The 16627-nt window shown below is 39.0% G+C and overlaps 1 protein-coding gene and 1 long non-coding RNA gene across 2 annotated transcripts in view; one reads left to right on the forward strand and one right to left on the reverse strand.

Moving 5' to 3' along the window:
* The window catches only part of LOC132378673 (uncharacterized), a 45956-nt gene extending 36342 nt beyond the window's left edge, over positions 1–9614 (forward strand). Inside the window, exons 2-3 of the long non-coding RNA XR_009507153.1 lie at positions 5210–5379; positions 8975–9614. This is a non-coding gene — a long non-coding RNA (uncharacterized LOC132378673). The remainder of the gene's footprint in view (positions 1–5209; positions 5380–8974) is intronic.
* Positions 9615–11823: 2209 nt separating this feature from the next.
* On the reverse strand, positions 11824–16425 carry ptmaa (prothymosin alpha a). Its single transcript, XM_059945770.1, has 5 exons — positions 16204–16425; positions 13620–13688; positions 13429–13537; positions 12749–12813; positions 11824–12388 (listed from the first exon to the last, which is right to left on the reverse strand). The coding sequence occupies exons 1-5, from the start codon at positions 16246–16248 to the stop codon at positions 12347–12349; spliced, it is 330 nt and encodes a 109-aa protein (XP_059801753.1). The 5' UTR covers positions 16249–16425; the 3' UTR covers positions 11824–12346.
* Between the last annotated feature and the right edge of the window lie 202 nt (positions 16426–16627).

The following is a 16627-nucleotide window of genomic DNA, read 5'->3' on the forward strand; positions in this document are numbered from 1 at the left end:
ATGATATTCTTAGGTAGTTACTCTTCCCTAACTATTCTGCAGGGCATGGTTGTTTTTGTAATGATAAAATCTTTAATTAGGCCTGGAATTGTTCCCTTTAAAGTTACAAATATGTGGCATCATCAACTGCACTTATTTTTCTCCAGCTGAGTAATAGTTTTATGGGGAAAGTAAAGTGATTTATTCCCATTTCAAAGAATTAATGTCAAATAAGAAAAAAAAATCCCAAGCTAAACAACTACCTGAGTGATTTCTTATGAATATTGATATTCTGATCAAAAATACATTGCACAATTACTCAGACTTGGCAGATCAAAAACTTGCTGTAGGATGATTAGGAATCTGAGAGTTTGGGCCCTCTCATTCAAAATAACAAAAGCAATTATTACTCATTGCTCTGGAAATCTTACAGCCCTATACACTTATATGGCGATGTAGACTGAAATTAGGAAGGAAGTAAACCAGACTTAATCATGAGAATTATAGATAAAATCTCACTGGCTACAAGAACAAGGATCACATTCTTATTTTATCACCACATGTAGGAATAAGAGCAGTAAGGGCTAGATGGTAATTAGTTTTGATCTGTCCAAAATATTATTCAGTATAACACTATATTTCATGTTTTTAGATAGTTTCTCTTAATTAATTATTCTATGGAGTTTTTTTTTCCCGATACAATCTTTGATGGGCCTGGAATCACTCCATTAAAGCTACAAATATGTGGCATCATCAACTGCACTTGTTGTTAAGACAAAATGTTAAATGCAACATCTACAATTCTATCAATATTGATTTACAAAACAGGTAGTTATATGTAAAGTGTAATTGAAGATTTTTTTACTTGAGGGAATAGCTGTCAAATTCAAAATAGCTCATGTATTAAATTTCTTATTGTGACTATATAAAACTATGACTGCAAATAGTATTAACTTCTTACAATCAATCCAGGAATGATTAGATGGATTAGTTGGCACTTGCTATGAGGCTGGATAAATTATGGATGGCTTCTCTTAAGTGGCAGAGGCTGAGGGAAGACCTGACTGAGGGTGACAGTTGATAGCTTTGCCCCAGCGTTAAAATGTCTTGTACTGGAGGGCATGCATTTGAGTGGGGCAAGTTCACAGATGATGTGTGAGGCATAGATTTTTTTTTGTTTTACACAGAGCAACAGTGGATGCCTGGAACATGTTACCACATGATGCTAGTGAAGGTGAACATGATGGGAGTAATGGAAGAGGCTCTTAGGGATGCACATTAATGTGCAGAGAGTGAAGTGATTGTGTACAGATAGTGTTAATTCCCTCCACTATCTCGGCAGCAGTGATCAGTTTAGTTAGGCATTTAATTACTAGTTTAATTGGTTCAGCATTTTGTGGGCATAAGGGTCTGATTTATGTTCTAAATCCTTGACTTTGGGGGGAGCAATATTAAACCAACAATTCAGATAAATTTGCTCTTGCTGGTGACAAGTCATGAATATTAAAAATGTTTTGACCATTTAAGTAGGTTTGAAACTCATTTTATTACATTCATTGTCTCAATTGAAAACTCTGCATTTGAGCCTAATCATCTGACGAGTACAAAATTACTTAATTGATCAAAGTTGCATTTTTGTCATCTGCACCAAATACAGATATGCACAGACGCAATGAAAATTTTAAGTGCAGCAATACCTAGTTTCCATTTTTTAAAATTTACACCTTTGCTAGTATATTACCAGCTAAAATTAAAATTAAATGCTGTTTTCTGATGCAGATACTGTACATTGCAAGTAAAAGACCAATACCAATAGGTTTTCCATCAATGCACTTTTGTTCATATTTAATTCCCAGGGTTGGTCAGTGGCTGTTTTATACATCAGGACTCTAGTATCAAAACTACAAGCAATTTAGCTAACCCTATAGAGCCCAGTGCTTTTAGGGACCTAGTACTGGGCATACTGAACCACTGAGGACACTGACATTATTTCTTATCCTTCCATTGAATTTTGATGTTTTGCAATCTTGGTGGAATCTCTCCAATTCACCAAGGTATCTGCTGCAAACAACCCAAAATTCAAACATCTTTAATAGAAAGGGATCACTAGTGTCCAGTGGGGCATGTGTTGTTATCTAATGGGTTTGAGATCTTGATCTTCACAGTTTTCCTCACTTAGCCCAAGACTGTGCCAAGTTGTTAAAATTCAAAGAAAATTTATCATCAAAGGACATATATGATCACCATATACTACTTTAAGGCTCCCTTTTGCAGGCACTTGCAGGAAAATAAAAATGATTAAAATAGAATTTATGTAAAACTATGCTTAACGAAGACTGACAGACATCCAATGTGTAAAAGGAAAATCTTGCAAATAATAAATAAATAAAAACAACTGGTACTAAGATGTATTATTCTCAAAAGCGAGTCTACGTTGTGGAGTCAGCTCAGCATTGAGGTGAGTGAAGTTATCCACACTGCTTCAGGGGCCTGAGGGTCATAGGGCATCCCAAACCTGGTGGTATGGTACCCAAGCACCTGATTGGAAAGCTAAAACTGCTGGGCCTGAACACCTCCCTCTGCAACTGGATCCTAGACTTCCTGACAAGGAGACCTCAGTCAGTCCGGATCGGGAACAGCACCTCCAACACCATCACACTGAGCACAGGGCCCCCTCAGGGCTATGTGCTCAGTCCACTGCTGTTCACTCTGCTGACCCACGACTGTGCAGCAACACACAGCTCGAACCACATCATCAAGTTCACCGATGACACGACCGTGGTGGGTCTCATCAGCAGGAACAACAAGTCAGCATACAGAGAGGAGGTGCAGCAGCTAACAGAATGGTGCAGAGCCAACAACCTGTCTTTGAATGTGAACAAAACAAAAGAGATGGTTGTTGACTTCAGGAGAGCCCGGAGTGACCACTCCCTGCTGAACATTGACGGCTCATCCGATGAAATTGTTACGAGCACTAAATTTCTTGCTGTTCACCTGGCGGAGAATCTCACCTGGTCCCTCAACACCAGCTTCATAGCCAAGAAAGCCCAGCAGCGTCTCTACTTTCTGCGAAGGCTGAGAAAGCTCCATCTCCCACCCCCCATCCTCACCACATTCTACAGAGGATACACCAAGAGCATCCTGAGCAGCTGCATCACTGCCTGGTTCGGGAATTGCACCGTCTCAGATCGCAAGACCCTGCAGCGGATGGTGAGGTCAGCTGAGATCATCAGGGTCTCTCTTCTTGCTATTACAGACATTTACACCACACGCTGCACCTGCAAAGCTAACAGTATTGTGAAGGACCCCACACACCCCTCACACAAACTGTTCTCCCTCCTGCCGTCTGGGGAAAAGGTACCGAAGCATTCGGGCTTTCACAACCAGACTCTGCAAGTTTCTTCCCCCAAGCCATCAGACTTTTCAATACTCAGAGTCTAGACTGACATCTTCATCATTATATTGTAATTTATCCTCTACTGTGCCTATTGTTTATTAATTATTGTACTGCCCTGCACTGTTTTGTGTACTTTATGTACTCCTGTGCAGGTCTGTAGCCTAGTGCAGTTTTTATGTTGTTTTACAGTCTAGTGTAGCCTTGTGGTCTCACAGTCTAGTGTAGTTCTGTGTTGTTTCATGTAGCACCATGGTCCTGGAGGAACGTTGTTTCGTTTTTACTGTGTACTGTACCAGCAGTTTATGGTCGAAATGACAATAAGCTGTACCTCCTGGCCCCGATGTAGGTAGCGAGAAGAAAGCATGGCCTGGATGATGGCGATCCTCAATGATAAATGCTGTTTTCGTGCGACAGCACTCCTTGCAAAAGTGCTCAACAATAGGGAGTGCTTTGCCCGTGATGGACTGAGCAGGATCCACTTTTCTTGTAGATTTTTCTGTTCCTGGGTTTTGGGATTTCCATACCAAGCTGTGATGAGGGTACTCTTCACCATGCATCTATAAAAATCTGTCAGAGCTTTAGAAGACATGCCAAATCTCCAACTTCAAAGAAAGTAGAGGCGTTTTTGTGCCTTCTTAATGATGACACTTACAATATCCTTGATGAAACTGATTGACATTGTCTGCCATTTGCTGAGACACAGCTAGAAATAAGAAAATTATACCCCAGACATATTTGGTACTCTTGTCACAGGAAGAGATTCGAGTTTCTGAAGGAAACAAAGAAATTAAGAAAGTTCTCAAATCTTGCTTGCTTAAAATTCTACCTTTCCAGATTCAAAGAATCCAGGCCATTACCAAACCCTCCACTGAAAACTCCATAGAAGGCGCACAGCAGAAGAGTTGCAACCTTCACAAACCACCCAACTACCTGCCACAGCAACTAACATCACCACAACCCCAACCCGCAGCACCTGAACAACTCACATAATGATCAACTAACCTACTAACCAATAGGTCTTCGGACTGTGAGAAGAAACCAGAGCACCCAGAGGAAACCCACGAGCAATCAGGAAGAACGTACACATGCCAGAATTGAACTCCAACGCCCCGAGCTGTAATAGCATTGCACTAACCACTACCCAACTGTGATATCTTTCCAGTTAGTACAAGCTAATGTTGCACTTTGATTTGATGATTAAGACTTCAATAGATGTATGGATACAGCTGGATTTAACATGCTGAATGTTTGAGGTTTAAACGATTTCAAATGGCATCACTAGGTTAGCACTTGGACTCCAGAATAAACATTTAGGTGTTTGACAAGATAGTAGGATAAGAAAGAGAACAGCGAAACAAATAGACCATGGCTACTTCCCGTAACGTTCCAGTGATTGCTTCACTGAACACCACGTTCAAACATCTGCATTATTGAGCAGTCAGGTTAAAAATGTATGTTTATGCATTTCTGACACAAGGAGCCACATTCTTTTCTGTGGAAAACGAAATTTTTCAAGCTAGGTAGCTCTGATTTGTAAATAAAATATATAATGTTGCCAGAAGAAAGGTATACCAACTAGCTACTCAAGCCATTCAGGAAAAATATTTCTGCATTCGCCTTCCTTGGCTAGAAAATAATGATTTGAAAGGTTCTAAAATAACTCTTAGATTTGTGTATAGTACTTGGTCATTCATTTCCATTACTGCAAACAGTGAATACACTTGCTTATTTATATATAGCATGGACAAAATACAAAATGCATGTAACAAAGTCAAACTAGGAGCAGTTGTGACAATGAAACTCGAAATATTACTTCTGCTTATCTGAATACAGTAAAGTACTTCAAGAACATACCCTGGAAGGTTTTACATCATTAGGAGAAAGAGAAGCTTGGAATTAATCTTTCATCCAAAGAATACCACACCTGGAGCAAAAACCAAGCTTACATCAATGGAGTGACTTGAACCCATGACTCAGAGGTGACAATGTCATATGGAATACAGGTGAAAATGAACTATTGATCCGTTTTTGATTTTTAAAATTGCCCTACAGAAAGTGAAATAATTGATCTGAAAACTACATACAACCCTGAACAATTACACTATATTCCCAACCATATTTCTACTTGTAAACCACATGCAATATGAAATATTCCTGTAAAACATTAATAAATGCAATTTCTCCCTGCACCACACACAAAATGCTGAGGAACTCAGCAGGCCAGGCAGCATCTATAGAAGTGTAAACTGTCGACGTTTTGGGCCAAGACCCTTCCATCAGGACTGGAAGAAAAAGATGAGAAGTTAGAGCAACAGGTAGGGGGAGAGGAAAGAAGTAGTACAAGATGGTAGATGATAGGTGGAACCAGGAGAGGAGAGGGATGAGTTAATGAGCTGGTAAGTTGATTGATTTAAGAGATAAAGGGCTGAAAAAGTGGGAATCTGATAGGCGGGTTGATGACCATGAAAGAAGGGGAAGGGCTATCCAGACAGAATACAAAGTATTGCTCCTCCAATTCAAGTGTGGCTTCATCATGGCAGTAGAAGAGGCCATGGACTGACAGGAATTAGAATTGAAATGACTGGCAACCAAATCCCGCTTTTTCTGGCTGACAGAGCATTGGTGCTCAGCAAAGCAGCTCCCAATCTACATAGGGTCTCTCCAATGTCCATGGGGCCACACCGGGAGCACTAGATACAGCAGACAACCCCAACACACACAGCTGGAAGGACTGTTTGCAGCCCTGAATGTCAGTGAGGGAGAAGGTGTAGGGCCAAGTGTGGCACTTGTTCCACTTGCAAGGGGGGAGATCATTGAGGAGGAATGAGTGAACAAGGGTGCAAATCCCTGTGAGAAGCGGAAATTAGGGATGGGGGGAATTTGGTGGTGGGATCCTGTTGGAGTTAGAGAATTATGTGGTGGACATGGAGGAGGAGTGGGAGATAGTGGGGTGGGAGAGAATGGGGTGAAGGCCCATTGAAATGAGAGAGATGTGGGCGAGGACAGCATTGATGGTGGAGGTAGGAAAGCTCCTTTCACTGAAGGATGATTCATTCACTGTGGAGTAAAAAGCCTCAACCTGAGAGCAGATACAGCAGAGATGGGGGAACTGAGGGAAGGGGATGTCATTTTTTACAAGTGACATGGTGGGAAGAGATATAGTTCAGGTAGCTGTGAGAATCAGTGGGTTTATAAAAGATAGCAGTAGTTAATCTGTCTCCAGAGACAGAGAGAGATTGAGAAAGGCAGAGAGATGTCAAAAAAAAAGCACTCTATGCACCATGCCTCTCAATAGAGGTACAAACTATACTCTAATGTGGTTACCAACAAACTGGAACTTGGAAGTACCAGATTTCGTCACTTTAAAAACGAAAATTTGGTAATCAAATGCATTCAAAAAACTGCTCATTCAAAAATATTAATACTAACCTCTCACAGAAAGTTATTTTATAACGAAGTGACCAGCTAGGAATTACAAATGAAATTAATTTATCCAGAAAATATGACATCCAACCAACAAGCAAGAAAACAGAGTATTGATTAAATTTGTGATATTGTTAATATGCTTGAATGAGAATTTAAGGTGATGTACTTTTGCCTGAATTTGTAAGTACATCTTAAACAAATTCCTCAAATACATTACCTTCAACACTACAGGTCCCAATTTATATACTTCAAGAACTAGTTACAGTACAAAATCTCCAGCTTGTTACAGATCTCCTACATTGCAAACTAATAAAATAAATCTTGCATTCATATAGCATACTCCATTATCACATTTTGTCATTAAGTTTGCCAATCAAAATTCACTTGGAATTTACAAGTGCTAAAAAAAAGTGACTGTATAAGCTATCCTGTGAATTTCAGAGGTAGTTATTGGCCAATGTACAGAAGGAACAAAGGCAATTTGCAATCTTGTGCTACATTGAACTCTCTGAAGTGGGTTAGAACTTATTGTTCTACACAAGAGCAAGTATTTTGCTAAATTAAAAGGTAGACATCCATTGAAAATTGTCATGTAGATCAATGTGTGAGAATGTCTATTCATAAACACTTCAGATTTGTTTACAAATTTAACAAAGAAAAAATTATTAACTTCTCTTTTAGAATGAAGATTGGTTTAAATTTTAAAAATCTTAACACAAAAATACTTCACATTTACCATATTCTTTAACATTGTGAATTTAAACAGAATAATCCTTTCCAAGTATAAGGTAAACATTTGAAAATGCATCGAATTTACAGATAAAAATGGACTTCACAACTGATTTTCCTTTCTTTTATGTTGCAGGCCAGGGCAGCATAATGATTTAGCAATTAGTACCTCACCTCTCAATGCTCCCAAGTTCAATCCCAACCTCAGGTGCTAAATTTGCAGGTTGTTCCCATGGCCAAGTAACTTTTCTCCAGCATTTCCCCCACATCCCAAATATACGTAGATTGGGTTATTACTTAGTGGCCAATTAATCCAAGTGTAAGCAGGTGACAGGAAAAGCAAGACTAGTTTAGAGGTAATTTAAGAGAATATAATACAGGGCAGTGGGGGAATCAGACCAAGAGAACAAAGATGCAAGCATTGACACAATGCACTGAATGCTTCTGCATGTCCTAAGAAAAAGAAAAACAAATATTTAAAACACCAATGAAATCACATTCATAGGCTTGGATTTTATTTTAAAAGAGGGAGAGAAAATCCCAAGCACCACTCTGCAAAGGGACACTACAGACTGGCATATGTTCACAGTTCTCAGTGACTTTTAAACTGAATATCATTTATGCTCGAATTAGCTGAAAATTGAGAAACAGAAATGTTGATTTAGTAAAGGTTTAAGAGAAAATGTCAGTGTTGGCACCAAATTAAAATATATAGCAAGATGGCCAAAAATTGTAGCCTAAAACTAGCAGCTTTCAAGCTGGTTATGTCATCAAAGAATATTTTTCAACTAGGAATTATGTAAGCCTAACTAGGAATATTTATTTGTTCATTAACAGAATTAAAAAGGATTATGTCATTTCACTCTATTACTTAAATTTTTCTTCATCTCACTGTTGCGAGACAATACACTGAAATTAAACATCTCTAAAGCCAATTACAAGTACTGTAATAAATATCAACAGTCTACATATTTATAAACTAACATTGCATTCTAAAAAGAACACAACTTGGATTCTTCTGCTTTCCATAACAGGGAATAAAGACATTACTTACCTCTTTAATAAACTTTATAAATGCAGACAACTTATCAAATTATGTTATGTATATATGAATTTATTCTTTTTTAGGAATCACTGACTTCGCTGATTCTACCAAGGCATCCTTTAGATAGCAATCATGTAGAAATTAAGTTTAACTATCATCTTCAACAGATTCTATTTCTGGACTTCGAAATCTATTCCTTGCTTTAATTGTAAATTTTTGTCTTAAGTTTTCTTCTTTAACTAATTGCGAGTAGTCAAGGGATTGTTCAGGTTTTTGCTTCTTTAGTTTTTTAAGTTTTACTTTTACATGACATATTACTGGGTTATGGTCACTATTACAGCCTGCACCTGGATATGCTTTGCATTAAGTCACTGAGTTTCTAAATCTTTGGTTTATAGTAATAAAGTCAATTGGACCTCTGGACTATCACTTGGACTTTTCCAGGTCCACAAGCGTCTTGGATGGTTTTTAAAGTAGGTATTCATAATGACCTGATTTTTCATCTTGCACCATTCTACCCATTTCAAACCTTTTTCATTTCTTTCCCCTAGTCCAAATTTTCCTATGGTATTTCCATCAGCACCTTGTTCTACTTTAGCATTTAGATCTCCCATGATAATAACAATATCTTGAGATTTGCATCCATTCTTTCCTTGTTCAAGCTTTTCATAGAATTTATCTATATCCTAATTTGTTCCATCTGTTGTTGGTGCATATACCCGTATAATTGCTAAATCAAATGGTTGCCCTCTGAATCTAACAAGGAGCACTCTCTCTGAGATCGCCCAATGTCCTAAAACACTTCTTGCCATGTTTTCATCCTTAAGAATTCCTACTCCATTAGTATGGGATGTTCCACAAGATTAGTGTTTGATTTCTGTTCTGAAATGTTCCAGCACCTGTCCAACGAACTTCACTAATTCCCATGATGTTAATCTTTAGTCTTTCCATTTCATTCATCATATGATTCCATCTTCCTGCTTGATATAGGGTTCTAACATTCCAAGTGGCAATAATTTTCTTTTGTGTTACTTGAATTTTATCAGCAGTAGCTTGTTGACGGTCGGGGACCCCCTGCTGCCCAGAATCAACCATACCGAGCGAAGCATCTTCAGAATTGTTTTGAAGATCATCTTAACGCTGTTGTTGACAGATGGAATCAAAAATCTAATGGAAGAAAGCAAATCCTACAGAATACAAGTCCTTAGATAAAAAAGTTAAAAGCTTATGTCAAAAAGCCAAAGAATGGTTGAACCAGGAATGTGAGCAACTAGAAAGAATCCCTATTACTGATCCAAAAAGGTTACATCAACAAATCAAGAATATCACTGGTAAAAAGCTCCTCTGTTCTTCAGGTGGATGTTTGAAAGCAAAGGACAGTACCGTTATCATGGAAAAAGTTGAGATTATGAACAGATGGACTGAGTATGTTCAGGAATTGTTTGAAAACGATCAAGGCAAAAAAAAAAAACAGAAATTAAGAACATTTGAAGGTCCCAGTATTTTAAAATCTGAAGTTTGCAATGCAATAAATAAGATGAAGAAAGGAAAGGCAGCAGGTCCTGGTGAATTAGTAATAGAACAAATTATCATCCTTGGAAGATTATAGAATTGAAAAACTTACTGATTTAATCAATGACATTTATGAGACTGGAATAATACCAGAAGAGATGAAAAGTATTTATCACTCTTCCTAAGAAACCTGGAGCAATAGAATGTGAATTACATAGAACCGTAAGTTTAATTAGTCACATCACCAAGATACTTCTAAGAATTTTGATGACAAGAGCTAAAAGTAAGATATAAGCTAAAATAGGAAAAGAACAATGTGGTTTTGTGAAAGACAAAAGTACAAGAAACACGATATTGATGTTAAGGATACTATCAGCTATTCCAAGTGCAGAAAGATTTGTTTGTTTTATCCACCAAGCAAAAGCATTTGATAAAGTGAAGCACAATAAGTTATTTGACATGTTACAGAAAACTTTAGATCTAGATTCAAAAGATATCTGCCTAATCAGAAATCTGTACTGGGAACAAACTGCCACTGTAAGAATAGATGGAGAAGTGAGTCCGTTTATGAAAATCAAGAGAGGCATTAGACAAGGGTGTGTTTTCTCCCGATTTGGTGAATGTGTACAGTGAAACATATTTCAAAAAAAATAAGAGACATCTTGGGAATCAAAGTTGGCTGTGAAAATATACATAATTTCAGATATGCGGATGACACTGTGTTAATTGCAAGTACGGAGTTAAAAACTACAGAACTTAATTGATACTGTTGTTGAAGAAAGTGCAAAAATGGGTCTATCAATTGCAAAAAGACAGAATGTATGGCAATATCCAAAAAGGAGAATCCTATCTGCGGGCAGAGAATAAATGGGGAAGACATAAAACAAGTACAGAAATTTTGCTACTTAGGAAGCTAGTTGGCATCAAGATGGCAGGTGTGACATGGACATCAAAAGAAGAATAGGGAAGGCAGAAGACACCTTTACGAGAATGAAGAGTATACTGACCCACACTAACCAAGGCATGACAACCTACCTCAGAGTACTGAAATGTTACGTTTATCCTGTTATGTTATATGGTTCAGAATGTTGGACAATATCTAGTAACATGAGGAAACGAATTGAAGCAGCAGAGATGTGGTTTTTGAGGAGGATGCAAAGAATATCATGGATGAAACGAATACCTAACAAGAATGTCATGAACAGAGCAAGCACCAAAAGAGAAATAATGTATGAGATCATGAAAAGGCAACATAACTTCATTGGACATGTGACTAAGAAAGGAGTTAGAATGCACGGTAATTATGGGAAAGATTGAAGGGAAAAAAACAAGAGGAAGGCAGAGACAAATGATGATGGAGACAGCAGCCAGAGAACTGGAAATGAATACCAATAAATTGATCCACTTGACCCGAAACAGGAGCTTGTGGGCAGTGGCAGTCAAAGCTCAAACTGGACATGGCATCTGATGATGATATTATATGAATTTAACTACTTGAAAATAGTCAAACATCTGTTTTCAATTTATGTCCACTATCACTTTATTTGAGCATTAATAGCTTATTTACTTAACGTTTCAACTCAGAATAATTGATTTCAGTGATGAAGATGACTGCCACTGAATGCAGCACTCTGACAGTTCATTGGCTTTCAGTTTCATTAGTGCGAGAGCAGCATTTTATTTTAAGGTGTCATAGAAGATAAAAAATCTCAAGGAGGCAATTCATCAGAAAAACTCAGCAAAATAAAATTCCGGTTTATTGGACAACAAACTGTTTCACACATACAACAGGCCACAATGGACAGTATTTCAGACAAAAAAACCTTGATCTTTGGCCTTTCCACCTCATACAAACCAACTACTTATCGTACAGCTAAAGTACATACACAGTTATTGGAATGATCAAATTAATTTTGTGTTTTTATTTATTTTTACAGGTTACCGTTATGATAATGTGGCCAAGACATGGTCAAACCACCAGTAAAGTCTGTTTTACAGAAGAACTTCAAAGCCCTGTTTGGTCACCAGAGATCAATGTTTAAATTGGCTGACCTCTAACCATATGTACAAAAATATAAAATGTAAATAAAAATACAAACAAATTCTCCTTTAGGATTTTAAGAAAGAAGTAGGGCAATGAAGTCTTAGTAATTTTATTTTAAAAATTCTGCTGTTGACTTGCACTGGTGTACACTCTACTTAGTGATGATGACCAAGTTTTTCCAACAGAAAAAAGGGAAACGCGGAAGAAAGTAGTTTTATTCATCATCTGTTTTCTGCTTCTTCTTTGCAACATCATCCTATGGGGAGTTGAAAAACATTAAATAATGATTGTTGCCTTGATTGACATCATTACAACTTAATTACAAAACTGATTTTTTAACCATTACTGATACATAGTAAGTAATAACAAAATTTTATAATTTTGTCATTAGTTCCAGAACTTCTGAATAGAAAAGTCTATTTAAAATTTTAACTTAGTACATACCCAAGTCAATATCACAGTTCTGGGTTCTTTTACAGACATCCAAAGCAGTAAAATTATTTACTACTTTGGTCTCTGTAGGAACACAACTGAAAAGGTAGACGATAAATGAAACCGCGAATTTCAACTGCATATCCTGCTCAATAAAACAAGCAGGCATATCATAGCTACCTACCTCTTCATCTTCAGCCACTCGCTTTTCTGCAGCACCCTCACATTCATCTTCATCACCCTCTTCGTCTAGGAGAAAAATAATCCATGATTTCAATAATACAGATGCAAAGAAGTTTCACATCCCCCCCCCCCCCCATGATCACACCAGCAGACTTGATCAGGTGGGCAACTGCATGACAAACTCTCAGTAGGTCACCAAAACAGATCCAACACACAGTTGTATGTCATGTTGATAATATTTCTAACTTCAGAGAAACTAAAACAAGTCAATAAACATAAAGTTGCCTAATGCAAGACCACAGGCCATTCAAGGTACTACACCGTGGAGAATTTAGAAACATCTGTGTCATTCCCCGGATGGCCAGGAGTGTCACTGTAAAAGTAACAACATGGAAACAAAGACTGAGCATGTGCACATCAGTTGATACAAAGGACTCAAATGCTACAGTTATATTTCCTATTATATAACCAGTTCATAAAATGTGAGAACTAAACTGGAAATATGCTTTAAAGAAAGCAGTCTTAACAGAAAGGAAGAGCAAGGACAGCTGAAAACACTCCTGGCACCTCAAACTAAATTAACACAAGACAGTCAACTAGTTGTTTTATTTTACCCATATGGTTTGAAGATTGCATATGATAGCTCTCAACATCCGGAAACATTATTAGTCTGTAAGTTACCTTCTTCATCCTCTTCCTCTTCATCATCTTCCCCAACATCTTCACTTTCTTCATCTTCTACCTCATCTGCATTCTCTTCAATCTCTTGTTCTCCATTTTCTTCATTCTCCTAAAAAAAACCGACACTGAAAAAAGTTCACCACGATTGACTACGGCAGAAAACTCGACAGCAAACTAGTTCAGCAACTTACGGCATTTCCGTTAGCTGGTGCGTCACCTTTGCCATTCTCAGGCTCCACTTCTTGAGTTTTCTTCAGATCCTTTAAAAGAAAAAGGTAACATTCAACAATGCGCAACTGCGTAGCTAACAAAACACTTTCCTAACTTCTATGTTCATCACTTTTAGCCTTTCACTTTGATGTTTGCGAAAAAAAAATCAGCAAATTGGGAATTTCTGGGAAAAAAAATCGCCCACCTATGTGCCCAAGTAAAGGGACGTCAAATTGCACCTTCCCCGCCCGCCTGCGTGCATTGGCTGCTTTGGCAGCCGGCGCCGCCCAGCGCACTGGTATCGCGATCTGTCTCCGCCCGTCCCGTTTATATCTAGATGATTGGAAACCACGGGGCACATTGGGTATGGTAGTTCTCCGCGTGGCGCTGCCTAAACGTTTTAATTCCCCACAGGGGCGACCGGACTACAAACTCGCAGCGTGCTGAGCACGCACCACCTACACGCGCAAATCGCCAAAAATAGCACACACATCCACCTTTCTCTCAACGCTTCTTCTCCGCCATCACAAACAGCCTCTCCTCGAGTGTCCAAATCGCAACTCGCTCAAGCGCAACAGATCTACAAATCAGTCTTCCATGCATGCAGTTACATTGTGGACTGACGGTTTGCAATACGTTGTTTGTACATTAGACATGAAAGCATTATAAAGTAAATCGCAATAATCCGCTGGAACAAAGAGATTACCCCATGCAATAAAAATAGGAATTCGAAAATAAATTTCATATAGAATTTTAACTCCACCAAGGCAACTTCTAAAATCAATCTCTCCTCCAATACATCGTACTGCTACTTGTAAATATGTCATCACCCTACACTGCATCTCGATCTGATCGATCCTCGTCCAATTTATTAAATTGTTTCCTAATCTTTATCTCCTAATCCGTTTATAGCTGTCATTATCCCCAAGGCCACCTTTTTCACGATCCGACATTCTCTCGTCCTTTTCTTTCTCCCGGAAAGATAAATCGTAGGATCAAAGTCAATCGTCCTCCATTTAAGAAACTGGTATACAATCTGCTCAATAGCACAATTACACAGGATCCAAATATAGGGACAGCTAAAAATCAGTCACCTTTTAAACTGGTCGATCTTTTACAGATCACAGAAAGCGCGATGTAACCGGTTTCAGAGGCGGAAGTAAAGCCCCGGCTTCCACACTTCAAACCGACTATATTTTCATCACACAAATGTCATGCAGAAAGAATGCAAACCCCCCCCCCCAAAAAAAAATACTTCGAATCACTAAACTCGTTACGAATTGCGCGACTAAATCCTGCTCACAAACCCAGTTCAGCAGAATAAACCTGCGGGGAGGTGGGATATATTTTCAATTATCAATTTTAAAATATCAAGGCTCAAGAAACTCCTGAACCAAGCCGTTTTCATCAATCACCTTTCAAAAATGGATATTTGATCGACATTTGAGGAAAAGCGGGAGGAACCTGAACGCGATCGATGTATTTGCTCAGCATATCGCAAAAACTACGAGAAACGTTAAAAAGTCAACAATTCTCATCTGATCTTACGTAAACATTATCTGAAGTCACTATTGAGGCAAATCAGATAACGAGGGTAGTTTTCAACCAACCTTACCCCCAATCACTCCACCCCCTCCTCCCCCGTGTTTTGCTGCCGTACATTAATGCTGATCTAACCCCTAATGAAGTCGGGAGAAGCGATGCCGAAACCGGGCGGTGCGCTCTCTACCCACCTCCAAACACAACAATGCACAACTTCAACGGTGGTGCCAGCACCTGCACTTCTTCAAACGTGGGGAGTACTGCCAATGGCGGGAAATAAGGTCATTTAACAGAAATATATTCACAAACATGGTAACCCGCATGTGAAATACGCGCTCTGCGCCTAGCCGCAGACTCTCGAACTGCGTGACCCTTTGATGTTGCTACAATTCAACTGTATCCGAAAAGATACAGCCAGACACACGCAGTAACTATCGGTCCGAAGAAAATCCTCTTCTGCTTAAAAAAAAGGCGCGATCGCCTTTTGTAGTATGATTTATAACCAAATTCACATAGCGACAGGGAACGAGGGTCGACCCTCGCAACGCAACTCGATTAAAGGAACAATAAAGATCGGCATCCAAATCAAAGTGAACCGATGTCCGTCAACAGCAGCTCGGGAAACTTGACTTTCACGATTTAACATCCACACTGAACCTCCAGCTGCTTTTCCATTCCGAGAGAAATGCAGAACTTTCTGTACAACACCATTCCGCCCTTCAAAACGGAAAGCGGAGCTTTAATGGGTTTCTCATTGAAACAGGGTTCAGTTAACTAAACGCCAACTTTCGCAAGTATCTGACACTTTGCAACTCAACCTTTTTTTTAAATAAAGAAGTCTTCCATTTAGATTTTTGTTTGAAGTGGATCTCGGATTCTCAAGCCTGCCGTCTTTATCACAAAGAACCCGTGCTTATTCCTTTCAAAATGTAACAAGCCGTTTGTTGTATTTTGCTGCTTTTTAAGATCATTCCACCGAACTGAATGGATTTTTGTTGAAACAAAACACGAGCACACTGTTACCTTCGGGGATCGTTCGACACTCTTTTCTACTGTGCTTTCTGACATGATGCCGGTGGCGAAGACGCGTTTAAAAGTGGGGGGGGAAGAGAGAGAAGAGTTTAAAAGCGGAGACTGTAGTAATGGCACGAACTGAGCGACTGCAAGCCGCTGCTGCTGTTACCACCGCCGCTGGAACTGGCAAACAATGCAAATATGGCTCACACACAGAATGAGGGGCTCGCTGCCGCGACTCGCGCATTTACACAGCCATCGCGTCACGGCTCCCGGTTTAAAGTCACGTGGCCCACATTCCGCCCCGCCATTGGGCGAGCGCCCAGAAGCCGGACTCTTGATTGGTCAATTATACGGTCGCAGACAATTCCGATTGTAAAGCTACACTTCCATTGTTCATTAAGGAAATTACTCAGTATGCAAAATCTAAGAG

This window comes from Hypanus sabinus, chromosome 2 (genome assembly GCF_030144855.1).
Source record: "Hypanus sabinus isolate sHypSab1 chromosome 2, sHypSab1.hap1, whole genome shotgun sequence".
In the NCBI taxonomy this organism is placed as follows: domain Eukaryota; kingdom Metazoa; phylum Chordata; class Chondrichthyes; order Myliobatiformes; family Dasyatidae; genus Hypanus; species Hypanus sabinus.

What these genes read in the sequence shown, in the direction of transcription:
- ptmaa (XM_059945770.1), bottom strand. Translation starts at nt 16,248, where the DNA reads ATGTCAGAAAGCACAGTAGAAAAGAGTGTCGAACGATCCCCGAAG. An exon ending in GTGTCGAACGATCCCCGAAG is followed by an intron (nt 13,689 to 16,203) that starts GTAACAGTGTGC and finishes TTTCTTTTAAAG; the next exon opens with GATCTGAAGAAAACTCAAGA. An exon ending in CACCAGCTAACGGAAATGCC is followed by an intron (nt 13,538 to 13,619) that starts GTAAGTTGCTGA and finishes GGTTTTTTTTAG; the next exon opens with GAGAATGAAGAAAATGGAGA.